The sequence below is a fragment of the Scheffersomyces coipomensis genome (genome assembly GCF_036884675.1).
Source record: "Scheffersomyces coipomensis strain NRRL Y-17651 chromosome Unknown DFJ63scaffold_6, whole genome shotgun sequence".
Lineage (NCBI taxonomy): Eukaryota > Fungi > Ascomycota > Pichiomycetes > Serinales > Debaryomycetaceae > Scheffersomyces > Scheffersomyces coipomensis.
In genome coordinates, this window is record NW_027042897.1 from 140,506 (window position 1) to 158,718 (window position 18,213).

At 29.4% G+C, this 18,213-nt stretch overlaps 7 protein-coding genes and 2 non-coding genes across 9 annotated transcripts; 3 read left to right on the plus strand and 6 right to left on the minus strand. All coding sequences in view use genetic code 12, as the record gives it.

Moving 5' to 3' along the window:
- Positions 1–735: 735 nt before the first annotated feature.
- RIB4 (lumazine synthase) lies at positions 736–1,748 on the plus strand. The gene is made up of 2 exons (XM_064907171.1): positions 736–988; positions 1,055–1,748. Exons 1-2 carry the CDS (start codon positions 946–948, stop codon positions 1,507–1,509), a joined length of 498 nt encoding a protein of 165 aa, XP_064760259.1. The 5' UTR covers positions 736–945; the 3' UTR covers positions 1,510–1,748.
- Positions 1,642–1,714, minus strand: DFJ63DRAFT_t116. The gene has a single exon. It is a non-coding gene; the product is annotated as a tRNA-Thr (tRNA).
- Positions 1,749–1,753: 5 nt separating the features above from the next.
- DFJ63DRAFT_t115 lies at positions 1,754–1,827 on the minus strand. Its single transcript has one exon. It is a non-coding gene; the product is annotated as a tRNA-Asn (tRNA).
- Positions 1,828–2,163: 336 nt separating this feature from the next.
- DFJ63DRAFT_210294 (glutamyl-tRNA(Gln) amidotransferase subunit) lies at positions 2,164–3,993 on the plus strand. Its single transcript, XM_064904029.1, has one exon. It carries the CDS (start codon positions 2,362–2,364, stop codon positions 3,913–3,915), a length of 1,554 nt encoding a protein of 517 aa, XP_064760260.1. The 5' UTR covers positions 2,164–2,361; the 3' UTR covers positions 3,916–3,993.
- Position 3,994: 1 nt separating this feature from the next.
- On the minus strand, positions 3,995–5,551 carry STE3 (Ste3p). The gene has a single exon (XM_064904030.1). The coding sequence runs from the start codon at positions 5,305–5,307 to the stop codon at positions 4,036–4,038; it is 1,272 nt and encodes a 423-aa protein (XP_064760261.1). The 5' UTR covers positions 5,308–5,551; the 3' UTR covers positions 3,995–4,035.
- Positions 5,552–9,329, minus strand: DFJ63DRAFT_210296 (uncharacterized protein). The gene has a single exon (XM_064904031.1). It carries the CDS (start codon positions 9,110–9,112, stop codon positions 5,795–5,797), a length of 3,318 nt encoding a protein of 1,105 aa, XP_064760262.1. The 5' UTR covers positions 9,113–9,329; the 3' UTR covers positions 5,552–5,794.
- On the minus strand, positions 9,329–11,060 carry FAL1 (ATP-dependent RNA helicase). Its single transcript, XM_064904035.1, has one exon. It carries the CDS (start codon positions 10,743–10,745, stop codon positions 9,546–9,548), a length of 1,200 nt encoding a protein of 399 aa, XP_064760263.1. The 5' UTR covers positions 10,746–11,060; the 3' UTR covers positions 9,329–9,545.
- DFJ63DRAFT_338689 (putative uridine kinase) lies at positions 10,920–11,684 on the plus strand (the record flags this gene model as incomplete). Its single annotated transcript, XM_064908693.1, has 1 exon — positions 10,920–11,684. One exon carries the CDS (start codon positions 10,920–10,922, stop codon positions 11,682–11,684), a length of 765 nt encoding a protein of 254 aa, XP_064760264.1.
- A 67-nt stretch (positions 11,685–11,751) lies between these two features.
- Positions 11,752–16,242, minus strand: DFJ63DRAFT_289447 (uncharacterized protein; the record flags this gene model as incomplete). The annotated part of the gene is made up of 1 exon (XM_064905230.1): positions 11,752–16,242. One exon carries the CDS (start codon positions 16,240–16,242, stop codon positions 11,752–11,754), a length of 4,491 nt encoding a protein of 1,496 aa, XP_064760265.1.
- Between the last annotated feature and the right edge of the window lie 1,971 nt (positions 16,243–18,213).

Genomic DNA, 18,213 nt, shown 5'->3' on the forward strand with positions numbered 1-18,213 from the left:
ATTTGTATGGACTTTCATCAGCCGTTGTTATCAATTCTTTTTCTCTACTACAAAGTTATTCATATTCCTCTGCGCTACCACTGTTATCATAGATGATGATACCAAGAGTAAGTAATATTATATAGTCAAACGTTATTCAATCGAATCAACTTACGTATGATCAAGATCTCTTGTTATCACTCCATTTGCTACGATACGATATGGCTATATACAGGATCTACAGTAAAACTAACATTCAAATACAATTACTATCAACAAGCATCATCATTAACTTGAGATAATGTTAATGATATTGATTCATATTATATTTACATGTTGCATAGTTTCCAAATATCAAATCAATGTTCTAAATCTTTCAGTTAGTAAATAAATTCAATCATAAACCACAATCAAACCATCCACGATTAAATCAGGATCTTTCTTCACTTCAGATTTTGCATACAAATTAGAAACTCTCGAAAGTTTCAATAAGTCAGATAGGGGTGAAAGACTATTATATACCATTGTATTTATATAATCATGTTCAATATTTTGTTGAATATTTGATATACGATATCATCATGTAGAAATAATAATGCAATACTTGAAAGAAAAGAAAACATCTTTAATCGTTTTGGTTTTAAAAAAAAAAGGATTAATGCATACCATTTAGAACATATACTGAATCTCAGTATATCTATCCTTTGCCATCATAATACTATATCATTTATAGATTGTTATTGAAACATACAAGTATCAAACTTCATGATGTTAAAAAAATTTTCATTTGTCTCAGTTTTAGTAACAGATTTAAAATGCGGGTAATCTTTTTTTCATTTAGTGGAGGAGGGAAGGAAAGTTTAACGATAATTTACTAATCGGTCAATACTGTAATTTGAAATATTTCAAATCACTTTTATAACATTAAGCTCATAATAAGAATAAGAATAGTAATAATAGATAACAATGGCTGTTAAGGGATTAGGAGAATTAGATCAATCATATGATGGTATGTATAATAAATCTCAATTAAACTTAAAATATTTCACGATTTACTAACTAACAATCTTTACAGGTTCAAATTTAAGAATTGGTATACTTCATGCTAGATGGAATAAAGAAATTATTCAAGCTTTAGTTGAAGGTGCTAAGAAAAGATTACTTGAATTAGGAGTTAAACCAGAAAATATCATTATTGAAACTGTCCCAGGTTCATTTGAATTACCATTTGGTTCTAAATTATTTCATGATAAATATAAAAAATTAGGTAAACCATTAGATGCCATAATTCCAATCGGAGTATTAATCAAAGGTTCAACCATGCATTTTGAATATATTTGTGATTCAGTAACTCATCAAATCATGAAATTAAATTTCGAATTGAATATTCCAATCATCTTTGGAGTATTAACTTGTTTAACTGATGAACAAGCTCAAGCTAGAGCTGGTTTAATCGAAGGTAAAATGCATAATCATGGTGAAGATTGGGGTGCTGCTGCCGTTGAAATGGCCACTAAATTTTATAATTAATTAATTAATTAATACTAATACTTTCTTATATAAAAAATATACATTAAATCGATCAAATAATCAATCACAATCAACTCCTATCATTAATAATCATGATAACTATCAACAATAGTAAAAATATCAAAAAAATGATGCCTTCAGCCAGAGTCGAACTGACGATCTCCTCATTACTAGTGAGGTGCCTTACCAACTTGGCCATAAAGGCTTTGGAAATTAATGATAATTTTAAGGGGTTATAGAAATGCGACCCCGGTGAGGATTGAACTCACGATCTTGAGATTAACAGTCTCACGCCTTAGCCAGCTTGGCCACGGAGTCTCTTACTATGGCTCCAAAATTAGGCCGCTCAAGGATAATAAATGTGTATCACGTGGTGAAATGTCACGTGTTTCTGATGAATTTTACCATAAATCTATAACCAATATGATTATAGTGTTTAAAGTAGTTGAATCATGATATAATAGATCAGAACTATCTTATTATGGCTTTCAATATATATAATTTGATGTTTGAAATTTTCTAAATTTATGGGTTTTTGAAATTAATTGCTAAATTATATTTAAAAGTTTTATAACATATAAATGACTATAAAGTATGGTTGATTTTTTATAATTCAGAAATTTATAGCATCCTGAAATTTAATATCTACTAATAACACCACTGCATACTTTATACCATCGTCAATGGTGCCTAATGTCTACAAATAAAGAATTAATTGCAAAAAAGTCAATATCCTGCATACAATCCCCAATATCAAAATTGATCTGCTTTAAAGTGAAAAAAATCAGTTTAACCAAATCAGTCTACAATAATCGATCTTTTACAACACAGATTATACAATAATATTTAGATATGGTGGTATTGAAACGACTATTCCATTCATCTTCAAACCTTCTTCTTGCTTCAAAACACACTTTCCAATTAGATCCCAACTATAAATTCAAATGTGGGATTGAAATACATACTCAATTAAAGACAAAATATAAATTATTTTCATTATCCAAAACTAGTTTCAATGAATCTCCAAATACCAATATAAGTTATTTTGATATTGGATTACCTGGTTCTCAACCTAAATTAAACCCAGAAGCTTTATTATTAGCGTTGAAAGCAGCAGTGGCCTTGGATTGTGATATATCCTTACAATCTAAATTTGATCGAAAACATTATTTTTATCCTGATCAACCTTTAGGATATCAAATAACGCAATTTTATCATCCTTTAGCTAAAGAAGGGAGACTTGAACTTGATAAAAAGTTCGATGATATACGACAAGATTCAAAAATCATTGGGATTGAACAGATTCAAATTGAACAAGATACAGGGAAATTAAATTATAATAAAGTGGATAATATTATCAATATTGATTATAATAGAAGTAATACCCCCTTGATTGAATTAGTTACTAAACCCGATTTTGAAGATTTACTTCAAGTAAGAGCTTTTGTTAAGAAATATCAAAGTTTAGTTCGTCATCTTAATATTTGTACGGGGGATTTAGAAACTGGAGCTATAAGAGTTGATGTTAATATTAGTGTTAATGGATTTCCTCGAATTGAAATAAAGAATTTAAGTAGTCATAGTGAGATTCAAGATGCTCTTAAATATGAATATACCAGACAAGTTTCATTAATCAAACAAGGGAAACAGAATGAGATAGTTCAAGAAACAAGAGGTTGGGATGGTGATAAAACCACTTCATTAAGATTAAAAGAAAATTCAGTGGAATATAGATACTTACCTGATGCAGAATTACCCATGGTAAACCTTGATGAATCAATCATTAATGATGTTAAACAATCATTACTGGAATTTCCCGAACAAATTTTATCAAAATTAATTAATCAACCTTTCAATCTTGAATTAAAATATGCTCGATTTTTCATCGATAATCCAGTTGTGTTACAATATTACTACGACTTATATGATATAGTAACCATCAAAAATAAAGAATCAGTTAATATGGTGAATAATTGGCTTCTTCATGAATTAATTGGTGTATTTACTAAACTTGATTTGAAATTAGATTTAGATAGAATTCCAGCATCGAAATTAGGTGATTTAATTATGTTCATCACATCCAAACAAATCTCAACCACATCAGCTCGATTATTATTAATGCAAATGATTGAAAATAAAGATAATTTTGATAAATCAGTATCAGAACTCATAGAATTATATGATTTAGGAGTTCCAACAGATATCTCACCTCAAGAATTCGATGAAGCAGTGGAAGAAATTTGTCATGGTATAATCTCAGATAATGCTGATGTGGTTGAAAAGATTAAACATGGTCAAAAGAAATCAATCAAATATTTAGTAGGTCTTGCAATGAGAGAAACTCAAGGTAAAGTTAACGCAAAGACTTTTGAAGATAAATTACAGGAAATTATTAACACATTGTAAATAACTTATGCATATAATTAAATATAAACTTGTACATAGAAAACACGAACAAAAATGCAAACTATAAACGAAATAGAAGAACTAAAAGAGATATGTATAAAAAGAAGCAACAATGGGGGTCTATTGGTTTTGTTTAACTTGGAAATTATATCCAAAACCTTCATCCATTTCAGCAATATCATCATTGATGAATGGTAATTGATTAGCAGAATTTCCAGTAACAGTTGGACTACTTGCCCCTGATGATTTTTCTAAATCAGAATTATTAATTAAATATTTTGGAGTAGAATTGGTTGATCCTGGACTATCTAAATTATATCCATCATCTAAAAGATCACCATATTGTCTATCAAATTCATTCATGGTTGAACCAGTCATACCGGTACTAGTAGTGAATTGAGATTTATTACTATTAATTCTGGATTGAGATGGTAATGAACCAACTTGAGTGGCTAAATCATCTTGCATATCTCTATGTTTACTGAATTTATGGAAAGTAACAGTATGGAAAATGGATTTATACATATCAACAGCATCTGAACCTAAACCAAAGATTAAAAATGTTATAACTGATAAACCCATATTAATGAAATTTTCATATAATAAGAAGAATCCAAAATCAAAGTATTCAATATTTCCCCATAATTCATTATGAACAGCACTCCAATTAAATGGTCCTCTAAAAACACTAACATCACCAACGAAATAATAAATAGCAAGTGGTGTAACCCCTAAAATAATAATCACACTAAAGATTAATAGTCTTGCAAATCTTCTAAGATTTAATCCTGAATTAGTACATCTTAAAATATCACCCACATCTTTTCTAATCATGAAATATTTATAAATGGTTAAAATAGCAAATACAAGAGCAAAGAAACTCCAAACAATAGTCCATACTGAGAAAAGTGCAATGGTAGCTCCACTATAGACATAAGCGGAAGTACAACCTTGGAATCTAACAATGATGAATCTTCTACCTGCAATAATAAAATTAGTAGCCATGATAAAGATTGGAGTGATTAAACAGATGGATAAATCAATAAGTTTCTTTTTCCAAGAGTTTGGGTTTAAAAAGATTGGATGTTTAGCATCTAAAACCATATAAAGATTCATAGCAAGAGCAGCGACAGCAGCGATTTTACCTGTTGATGACCCAGCTTCGAATTTAGTACTGATATCACAATAAACTTTCCCATTCCATTTATCATAAAAATCTTCACCACTCCAAATCAAAAGATTAACAAATGTATTATAGTTGATGAATTGTAACCAGAATATTAAGCAAATAGCAGGAATATTCTTACTTCTGCAATGCCATATAAAGGCAGGAATCAATAAAATGAAGGAGATGAATGATAAGGAAGCTACACCAGCAGCGACAGGTAACATATTGGTAGGGGATGATTAGTTGAAATATGATGAAGGAAGTAAGAAAGAAGGAAAAAGAAGTAATGTAAATTTTTTCAAGACAACATAGGAATAGATGTATTATATAGTTGATTTCTATTCAGTTTCATGGCAAAGACATGAAACAAATCATGATAATTGACCTAGATACATCACTATAAATTAATTAAAATTGATCAGACATTGAAAAATTTGATTGTAAAAAAATTCCCTTTGTAGTCCCAAATAGGCAATTTTCTGCAACTGATGGGTAAAAAATTACATCTCTCAAAATGATGATGAAACATGACTTACTTTAAAAATAAATCTTACCCATTTTACAACAACCATGACAACGATTTATGGATGGATTTTATAACAATATTATAATAATAACTATATTCAAATAAAAGAGGACTTAAATAAAAAAAATATCTATGTAAAAGAAAGGGGGAAAGGAGAAATGTTCATGACAAAATTCTAATTATAATTATGCAATGACGGATCTTAATACTTCATTAGCAGAAACAACACCATTGAAATTTTGATCAATAGATTTCAATAATTCAATAAGAGAAGCTCTTAATTCTGGATTTTCAAATTGTTTCATGGCTTCAATATTTTCTTCTCTACCTAAGGTGGATTCATTTAATAATTTTATTCTATCAGCTTCTTTAACAAACACTTTAGCAAAGATATCAACAATCTTTGGAGTTTCACTAATAATTAATTCATTATTAGAAGCATATAATTGAATGATTAATTTGAAAATTGGAGTATTTTCTTCAAATCCAGTTTCTAATGGTAAATGAGATAATAATGGAGTAAGAACATGAGCTAATGGAACAGCTTGTTCATGTTTTAAGATTAATCTAGCAACACATCCACAAGCATTAGCATAGGATCTATTAACGGTTTCTTTAGATTCTTCATCATCAGCAGATCCAGCCTTTTTATCAGTTTTATTTAATAATTGGAATAATAATTGTAAAATAGTTGGATAAGCACTTGAAAGATCAGTAGAACTATTTTGAATAATTAAACCAACACCATAAGCAGCATTACCTTTAACATGTAATGATTTATCATTAGCAAGTCTATCAGTAAAGACTTGTAATAATTCTTCAGAATAAGGATTAGAAGAAGTAATACCACCGACAATTTCAGCTAAACCACCAACAGCAGTACTTCTATTGGTTTTATTCTTAGTAGCAACATTCTTAATAAGAACATCTTTGAAAGAAGCGAAAATCTTAACAAAATCACCTCCTAAAGCAATAGATAAACTAACTAAAACTTCTAAAGCAGCCTCATATAATAAAGCATCAGTTTCAGATGAATCATCATCATCTTCAACATTTTCTTCATCTTCAATTTGACATGGATGTTCCTTTTTAATAATATTCATTAATTCAGCACATAAAGATTCTAATTGAGAAGTTTGAGTTTGATTTTCAATAATAGCAATAGCACCAAATTGATGAAGAGCATCAGAAATACCATCTAAAATACAAGCCACCATATTAATTTCAAATTCTTCAGCTAAAAGTGGAATAGCAATGTTTTTAACTTGATTAATTAATTCTAATACTGAAGCATCAATATACAGGGATTGAGGAACCCCCTTTGGAGCTTTGAAACCTTCACCTTGAATAGCAGTGAAATAAGCTCTGGAGATTTTAAATAAAGTATTCATGGCAGTTTCTCTCATACCATAAGAATTTTCAACTTGTTCAGCAAGAGTTTTAACTGAGATTTCAATATATTTGGTGAATTCTTTTCCAGTACCAATGGCTAAATCACCCAAGGCAACAGCGGCAATTTCCTTTTCAATGGTAATACCAGTGTTGACATGGAAAGCATTACTGAGATCTTCTTCTTCATCATCTTCATCAACATCTTCAGCGTTAATAGTGAATTCTTCTTGTCCTAAACATTTAATAATTTGAGGAACAATTTGATCAAGGAAACCAGCAAATTCAGCAGCATAAACCTTAGCCATATTACTAATAAAGGCAAACCCAGATTCTCTAATTCTAGAGTTATCAGAACTTAAAGAAGTATAAGCAGCTTCGACTAATGGTTTAGCGTAAATAGCAAAAGGTTCTGAACCAACAGCTCTAGCCATGGTAGAAATATTTTCAAAAGTTAAAGCTCTTAATTCAATATCATCTTCAGTTAAACCTTCAGTGGTGGAAGCATTAGCAATTAATGGTTCTAATAATTCAATTGATTTGTTAAAATATGGAATGAAAGCTTTACCAGAAGCGAAAGCAGTAGAACCAACAGCTGAAACAATGGTACATCTTAATGAAGAAGAATTAGCTTGATGTAACATAGCAAATAATTTATTCATTAATGGTTCAATATATTGACCCATGGCATCATGACTCATGAATTCAATTAAACTATCTAAAGCACTACAACCGTATTTGTAGGCTTTGATGGAAGTAGCAGAATCGATATTTTCAAAGATTAATGGTAATAATTCTTGATGATAATCAGTACTAATATCTTGTAATTCAGAATTTAATTGAGTTAAGGTTCTTAAAGCAGCAACTCTAACAATAGGAGCAGAATCTTTTAAACCAGTAGTAACAGCTGGCATTAATTTAGTAATTTGAGTAGCTACGAAATCTGGAGCACCAGCAGAAGCAACACCGATACTTAATAAACCAGCTCTTCTTTCAAATTGATTAGAAGAAGCCATCATAGTTGGTAAGTTTTCTAATAATGGGGAAACCACTTGAGATGGAGGTAATTCAGCAGCTAAGACTGAAATTAATCTTAAAGCTAAAGTTGAAGGAACATTTTCTTCATTTTCATTTTCTTCTTCTTCAGTTTCTAATTCAGCATCAACATCAATTTCTTCAGAAGCGATTTTAGCAGCTAATAAAGTAACTTCAGGACCTAATTTATTAGAACTAATTTTAGATTTTCTAACACTAACAAGAGAGATTAAGAATTGTAAAGCATAACTTCTATATTCTTCATCTAATTGAGTATTACTGGAGATTTCAGCAATAAATTGAAGTAAATTAATAAGATGATCACCAGTTAATTTACCATCAAGATAAAGGAAACCATTAAACACGTTAAAGATATCTTTAACTTTAGTTGAATCATCAAGAGCAATAACTTCTTTTAAAACATTAACCATACCTGGAATAGTATTTTTAAATTTAGCAGCTAATTGTAAATCAATAGTTTCAGAATCTTCAATAAATTGACCAAGAACATCAATTGATAATACAGAGTTGACTCTAACTTCAATAGAAGATTGATCAGCTAATAAGCCAGTGAATAATTCTAAAAATTGACTAGTATGAGGTTGTAAAGCTTGAGTCATGGTTTCTAAAATAGAATATAAAGTATAAACAGAAGCTTCCTTGACATCAGTATTGGAATCTTGAATGTAATTAACCAAGGTTGGTAAAAGTTCAGGCCATTGATTTTCTTCTAAATCAGTTTCAGCAATAGCAGCAATTAATCTTGAAAATGAATGTCTAACAACTTTTGAAGTTTGAGAGAAAGCAGTTTGTAATAAGGTTGATTTGATGGATGCTTTACTGGAAGCATCAACAGTTTCCCATTTACTCAACACCAACTTTCTAGCTTCAACAGCAGCCACTTGTTTCACTTCATTGCTATCACTAGTATGTAAAATTTGAAATAAAGCAGGAATAATTTGTGGTTTAGTGTAAAATTCTTTACTTAACTTTTGAGATGCTTGCTTAAGAATAGCATTATCTGGAACCAAAGTTTGCTTTAAAGTTTCCTCCAAAGCTCCAACGAATTGAGCGTCCATCTTTGCTATTTATAACTATTAGAATGGAACCAGAAGAAAGGAATAGTTTTAATTGGAGTTATACCAGCAAACTGAATATAGAGATCAAATTATGATGTTGTTACTGAAAAAAAAAAAAAAAAAAAAAAAATTCCATAAAAATTTTGAGATGATTTTGCACGTGATAAGACGCGCTACCAATAAATTTGAGGAAACTATTATATGTTATAGAATGGATTGACACTAGGATTGATGTATGTACGGCTTATAACTAAGTAGGATCATTATCTGTATTTGTCTTACTCAATAGATATTATCTTTTACAGTCAACTTCTTACAGTTGTGTAGAGTAATGATGTTTATCGTCTAATAATCTCCCGTCGTATACTGCCAAGACTAACTACATAATAATAAGGTGACAAACATAAGATAACCGACATTAATTACTTATTGTCTATATAATATCATTCACATTCATGGGCATTTCTTTGATTTTTATCGAATAATACTTTTCAATTTCTCTTAATGTAGAAGTATCATCCTTAGTAATCAAATTTATAGCTGCTCCCTTTCTTCCAAATCTTCCTGATCTACCTATTCTATGAATATAATTCTCTTTATCCAAGGGTAAATCAAAATTAATCACCAATGAAACCTGTTGTACATCAATTCCTCTGGCCCAAACATCAGTAGATATTAATACTCTTGAATTCCCATTACGGAAATCATTCATAATGGAATCTCTTTCATCTTGCTTCATATCACCATGCATAGCAACCACCGTGAAATTTTGTTTTTTCATTTGATCAGCTAACCAATTCACTTTAACTTTAGTATTACAAAATATAACTGCTTGAGTAATAGTTAATGAATCATATAAATCACATAAAGTATCAAACTTCCAATCTTCCTTCTCACATTGAATATGATATTGTTTTATTCCTTGAAGCGAAACCTCATCTCTTTTCACTAAAATCTTAACTGGATTATTAGTGAATTTATTAGTCATTTCCAATACTTCCTTTGATAAAGTTGCACTTACCACCACTACTTGCACACTTGAAGGTAATGATTTATAGATTTCATAGATTTGTTCTTTAAACCCCTTAGTGAATAATTCATCAGCTTCATCTAATACTAATAATTTAACACTTCTAGTAGATAAATTTCGTCTTTTAATAATATCAACCACTCTACCAGGGGTACCACTTACTATTTGTTGACCTTGTTGTAATTTCTTAACATCATCACCTAAATGAGTACCCCCAATACAGGCATGGGTATGTATGTTCATATAATCACCTAAATGTTTAACCACATTTTGAATCTGTACTGCTAATTCTCTAGTAGGTGATAGTATTAATGCTTGACAATCTTTGGCTTTGGTATCTATAACTTCCAAAATCCCAATCGTAAATGTAGCAGTCTTCCCAGTCCCCGACTGGGCTTGAGCAATGGTATCCTTACCACTTATAATTTGCATGATAGCCCTCGATTGAATGGCTGATGGAGCTTCAAATCCATACCCATAAATCCCCTTCAATAAGTCTGGTTTCAACTTCATACTTTCAAAAGTTGAATGAACCTTTATGTTTTTCGTTGACTTATGACTGAATTCCAACTCATTATCAAGGTCTCTATCAAAGTCATCCATGGTTATCTGTTATTTGCTATGATCTGAATTAGTTAATTGCAAATTTCAATTTCTGCTTCATCTCAAAAAAAAATTATTATACAAAAAAATCATCGCGACTTTGACTTGTGGAGGGGTGTTACAGTTCAGTTCCAACTGTAATTGCAAGTTCAACTACAATTCATACCATATACCATGACGACATCTACCAATAAGTCTATCATAGTGCTAATAGGAGGTGGTCATGCTGCTGGAAAAAGAACGGCTGCTAAACTCTTAAAACAAGAGATTAATGATACTTTGCCTAAGGCTCCCCTTGATGTTCAACTTATTGATTTAAATGAATATAAAGATGATTGTAAAAAGACGATTGATACCGATAAATATAGCATGGATAAGTCAGTGGTGACCAATGCTAATTTCAAAAATGACAAGTTTCCTCCTTTAAAACCATCAAGATTCAATTTTGAAGAGTTGAAGCTATATTTACGTCATAATTCAGACATACCTCAAGATCAACCTCAAAAGGTTTTCATTGTCCATGGGTTATATGCGTTGTATGATAAGGAATTAAGAGACATGTCATATATAAAGGTGTTTATGGATAGTGATACCGATACAAGATTAATCAGATGGATAAGACGTGATGTTCTTGGTGAAGGGGATGATAAACTTAATTTGGAAACCTTACTTAATTCATATGTCTTAGGAGCTAGAGCTGAAATGAGTGATTTCATATTCCCCACTAAAGAGTTTGCTGATGTGATTATGCCTAGAGGGGCTGAACATAATGCTGTCAAGTTAATATTCGATGGTTTATTACCATACCTTGCTGATAATCATTCCCAACCTGAACGAATGTTCTTACCTCATGCTCCAGGTAATTACTTAAGACCCAATGATCCTTTTGATAAGGAATTATTCGATGGACAAAAGAGTACATTCTATGAATTGAATTAACTTAAATCAAATAGACTTTTTTCATTAAACTTTTTAATATATATATAAATAATACTTATACATATCTCTATACAAATACTCCGTTACCTTTAACAAATGTATTTATAGGATCTTTATCAATGGAATAAGCTCCTAAATTGTTTATTTTATCAGCACTGATTAAATCTCGAAGTCTCTTATCAGTAGCATACCAATTCTTAATCAAATAAGTCATTTCTTGATTTTTTAATTCAGTAGTGAACCCAGCATAGATTTCAAACGCATTATGTTCAATCAATGATTTCATCACATAATAAATCTTATCATAATTAACTCCTGATTTAATAAACATATCAACAATAGCACCCTTTGGTGGTGATTCCACTGCTGATGTAGTGTTTTCTTCAGTAGCTTGTTTGATATATTTACTTATCAATTTGATTAATTCATCAATAGGGAATACTAAATCATTAGATGATAATTTGGATCCAATGGTAGTGAATGAATTGTGAAGATGAATATAAAATGCATCTTGATGTTTTGATTTTTGATTATTGAAATAATCATAATAGATTTTTTCAAAATATAATTCCCATCGTTTTAAAATATCATCACTATTTTTATAATCTGATATTTTAAAAATAACCAAATCTAAATCATAATATCCTAATGGATCAGAATAATTATTAAATAATTCTGTGATTGGTAATACTTTGAAATTCAAGGCCGATATGGCGATATCTTTATTCTCTGGTTTGATTCTATCATCAGCTTGAATAGCAGTTAATACATCCAATTGAACATTAGCCACATCAAATAATTCTTGAATCACAGAAGATAATTGAATTACTTTTTGTCTTAAATTTGGTGGACAAACACAATTACAGAATCCATTTGCTCTTGATAAATATTCGATTCTTTGTTGTAAATCCAATTTAAAATCAGAAATAGCCAGTGCATGAAGAATAGTGGCCGCATCATAATAACGTTCTCTCTTGGCATGGTATAACCATAATAAATCACTTAAGGTTAAATCATTAACTGATTTTTCTTCTAAGAATGGTAATATAAATGGAGTATTCAATTCTAATAATCGTTCACTTACACCTTGACTTATAAACCATTCATAAAATTGATAATGGAAAAATTTATCCTGGGATGCAAAACAAGTTTCATAAGTTGAATCTCTAATGTCAATAAATTCATTAATATGTAATTGATTATTACTTTCGGTAATTCTTAATGCTTTTAGATCAACTTTAGTAAGAATACTGAAAATTAATTTATATAATTGTAATTTCCTAGCATTATCAATTTCAACAGTTCTAGCAGCTGTGGTAGCTGATGTAATATTATTCACATCAAACGCTACTCTACTTGAAATCTTAGAATTAATCCCAATCTTTTGGGCCAATTTTAATAATAATTCCACTGCTCCCACATAATAATCCAAATCCAACATGATATTAATGGAATTTTCAATGTTTTCTAAAGTTAATGAATCATGAACTTCTTCAAGTAATAATACTGCATTCTTTAAACATTTATTCTTAAGATCATTATCTCTATTACCGATATTTTTAGCTCTGGTTAAGTTTTCAATGGCTTTAAAGATAAATACATCATCTATTGAACAGAATGATCCACATCTATTTTGTAAAGAGTCAGCAATTAAATCAATGGAACCTCCCTTTAAGATATTTTTATTAATGATTGATGAAAGTAAATCTTTAATTAAATTCTTTACTTCTCTATTAGGCAATAAAAGATCTTTAAATGATAAACTTAAAAGATTAGTTTGATTAACCAATGATAAGAATTTAAAAATATCATCGAAATTAGATTGATTAATTTGAATTTCTTCAATTAAAACCATCAAGAATGAAAAGGCTTCTTTCATCGAAGTTAACGATTTTATAATGGCTCCAAAGGCAATATGTTCAGCACGAAGACAAACTTCACTTTCAAATTGATTTGGATCAGAACTATAACTTGGAGCATTTAATCCTTGAATGATACTACCATTTTCCACAAAGAAATCAATCAATACAATAATTGATCCGATGAAAAATTCCACTTGTTTCTTATCGATATTTAATCCTTTCACTAATAAATTATCTTCTTTAATGGAACTAGAATCAATTTGATTTGTAATATTATTCACTTTGATATGAGGTAATGGAATGAATACTTTTTTATTCCATGAATCTCTAAGTAATCTTGAGATTAATAAAATAGTACCATAGAATCTATCACTTAAAATAACTTGATCAACAGTTGGATGTGAATCATGAGTAGTACCTCCGATATTGGCCAATTGTTGCAGTTGATGAGGTAATAAACCTGCATTGGTATTAGACTGACTAATGGTTGGATTATCCACTAATCTAGCACTATTACCACAGGATGAGAATAAAACTTGAGCTTTTCTTTTAAATAAATCATTCGAACTATGAGTATTTCCATAAGCACAAGCTAAATATAATAAAGTTGAACAAGCTTCTTCAAAACCATTTTCTTCAATGAAATTTTCAATAGTTTCTTCCTTTAAAGATTTTAAAATCAGATCAGGATTTCTATATTGATAAATGATGATACCAAAATTAGTTAAAATAGCAAATTTTAATGGTTCTTTAGTATATTGACTGGCTAATATATTACAATAACCATTTGGAGTTTCAGTGGCATTCATGGATGGAGTCAATTGAACAATATCATGAATGTATGTGTATGATCCATTATCTTCATTTGCCGAAGAGGCTGAAGCACCGGTATAGTTTATGAATTCAGCATCTTCAACTAATTTATTATTTTTCTTTAAAAATCCATAATTTGCAGTTGCAATAAATAATTTATCTGATTTTTTAGTTCGTTTAACACATAGAAATACACCTGGACTTATAATCTTTGATAATTTTGTATTCTTTAAAAGCTGAGATTTTTGTTGATTTTGAATCAATTGAAATAAATATTGTTTACTTTTGGTGAAGGCATCTAATTCAGCATTTACAACTGGTGTTTCACGAGATGGAGGGAATTTAATAGTAGCAAGATTCAATCTTAAACTAGCAGCTGATCTTGATTTTAAACTTGATGGTAATAAAGATCCTAATGTAGAGGTTGGACCTCCTAATTTGATTAATATACGACATCCATTACTTGTTATAGCAATTAATTGGATTGTACCTGATTCTTTAGATGATATATGTTGAATATCAATGATTTTAAAACGTTCAAATACTTTAATATTATTCATATCATTGAATAAACTGGATGCAGATCTGAAAATTTGAGCAGGAGTAAGTCTACTTTGTTCGGTTAATTGTTCTGTTTTTGAATCTAATTTATAAAGTCTTATGACGGATTTATTAGATAATGAATATAAGATATCTCTTTCTTCATCGATTTCTAATTGAACGATTGATTCTGGGATATTAGCAAGTTTAGTTGGATCATTGGCTGGGGTAGTAGTTGTAGATGATGAAGCTGATGCAGATGCAGGGGGAGTATTAATGGATGAATTAGAAGGTAAAGAATGATCTTCTGAATAATTGAATAAATCAAGACCTGGGATTTTACTTGGAATTACCATTGAAAGACCACTTTTAGTAAGACAAACTTTATCACATTTATTTTTCATAAAACTTGATTTATTAGAATAATCCAATCTCCAAATATTTATACCATCACCTTCACCACTGAAATAAATATCATTTGTCTTTGGATTTACAGTGAAATTATTCACAATTAAACCTTGAGTTGAAATTGATAAATCAGGATTAAAAATCTCTAAATTATTTAATTGAGGATTATATTTGATGATAAATATATGAATTGACATGGTGGTTGAAACCAATAATAAATAATTAACTTCCTTGACAAACACACCTGCTTTTGGTTTAACTAATTTAACAGTTAAGATAGTATGTCTTATTTGATCAATGGTTAAGAATTGAGATGATTGATTGAATGAAGATTGAGGTAATTTATAATTCCATAATAACAATTTATTATCAATGGCAACCCAAGCTCTTTCAATATCATGGAATAAACCTAATTTAGTAATCAATTGAGTTGAATTATATTCATCGAAATATTTATCCGGAAAATTAATTTGATTAATTTTTTCAAATCTTGAAAATTCTCCTAATCCTTGATCATAATCGAAATAATAATTATCCAATCCTGAATCAGTCTTACTTATATTTTCTCCATGATATAAATCCACCGGTGTCATAGAATCAATCTTATTGAAATCACTAATATATTTAGACCCTAATTCTAATGGAGTTAAATTTGAAAAATTTGGAACATTGATTTTATAATTGACTTCATTGGATTCAAAGTTGGCAGGATGAACAAATCGTTTTGATAAGTTCCCTCTTGATGAATTGATTCCTGATGAGTTTCTATCTTCATAGAATTGTAATGATTCTAAATTGGGATTTTTAATTGGTAAGGTTGGTGTTATGAATTTTGAATTGTTCAAAGTACTGGATGGAGTTCTAGCACTAGTACCAACATTACTAGAACCATTGGATGCAGATGCTGCATTGAATGATTGACCAGTGTTATACATGGCTACTGTCATTAATTCGAAAATCCCACTTGATATGGTTTGAATTCCCAATAACTTTTACCAATTTTAATTGTATACCAAAAATTGCTGTAAATCTTAAATCAACATTTGTTTATGGTTATACCCAGAAGGAAAAAAATTTTGATGGGATTGGGACAAAGTACACGACCATAGTTGAATTTGGCTGTAAATTTGTAATTACCAGTAATAAAGATGGTATAATGGGATATATGACGATAGAAATGAGTTGGAAGAGGGATATATGACAGAAGTTGATCAATTGTAGTTGAATTGACTGATTTATATGCTTGATTCAATAATTGTGTGGGAATTGATGGTGTAAATTGTTAAAAATGAATTGCGAAAGGAGTATATTTGACAACACATTATTGACGGTAGAATCAATACTATCGTCACTTCAAGAATGTTAGATCTCCAATTGAGTCAACTAATAGTTATTATAAATAGTAATTTATGATGTATTGGATGATGGATTGGGATTAAGTGAAGAATTTAGTATCGTAATAGATGAATAAGATCCATTTGCAACATCCAAAAGTAAGATACTTAACGTCAGTTCAATCAGTATCACTCTGACCAGCGCATAGTTACATTTACAACTACATTAAACAGAGTCAACTGCTTTAGAAATTTAATAATATAACTTTCAATATAAATTTAAAAAATTGAGGATTCAATAATAATAATTTCACATTAAAATGCTTCAGAAATCTCTTCAAGGGTCTTACAACAAATAATGCTAAATTGATGGTAAGTAAATGTATAACATAAATAGACCAAAAAAGGTTGAAGATCACGATTTTATGCTCCTTAATTCAATTTAACATGCTGTATCTTTGTAAGTATCGAAGAAAGAAGAAGAAAGAAGAAAGAAGAGATGTAAATAATTTATCTTTTTCAAAATTTTTAAAAAGTGATTCTGTTCAATTTATAGTCTCCCTTTTTCCTCAATACTCTAAAAAGTTAAATCTATTATCTACCATCATTATTTAGGTTTTAGTTGTATCCTATAGATCAATCTACATTAGTTTAATCTAATTTAACCATTATATATTCAATCCACTCCTCTTCTACATCATTAAAATCATAGTATAATATAATATAATAAAATGTATACTGAACATAAACAGGTAGATAAAATCGAAGGGAACCTCATACGTCTTTCGAAATTTATGCTTCATGGAGCCTATTGATGTTAGTAATATGTGTATCCTAAACACTTTGACGTCGTCAATACTAATAATTGATTTATTGATTATAAATAAAGCATTGATAAATTTAAATCATTCTAAAAAAAAAAGGTGGAAATTGAGTTTAATTTATAGTAATTGAGTCAATTTGGCAGCATCAACCAAATAAACATGTTCACCCCTTTTTAATCAGTTTAAAGATCTATAAACCACATCAATTGATCTGATTTATGGTTTTAATAGTTATATATAGAGATTCGTCTACAACAAAATTCATTATACTATAATTATACATATATTTATATTGATATCACTTGCTTTATATCTAAAACCAAAGATTTACTATGCGATAATGACTTACTGAAGGTTAGTAATATTATATCCTAAATAATGTAGTAATTTGAAACAGTTTCCTAAACAAATAAATAATCCTAATGCACTTGCAAAGGAGCAAGATTCTCTTTAGTTTCAGGATTTGGGATTATAGAAGAAGAAGAAGAAAGAAAGAAGAAATATTTAACTATTTTGCCAAACCTCCTTGAAGTTATTTATACCCATTTTTTTTGACCACTGAAATGACTACATTTGAAAATTGACCTCACGACGTATACATTAGATTGATAATAAGCTATTTTTAATTGCATCCATCATCAAAGATGAAATTGAACACCATTTAGTATATTGATCAGCTTAGTTAAAAGAGTAACTATGATTATATTTGAATACAATAGTGATCAACTTAGTTAAAAGAGTAACTATG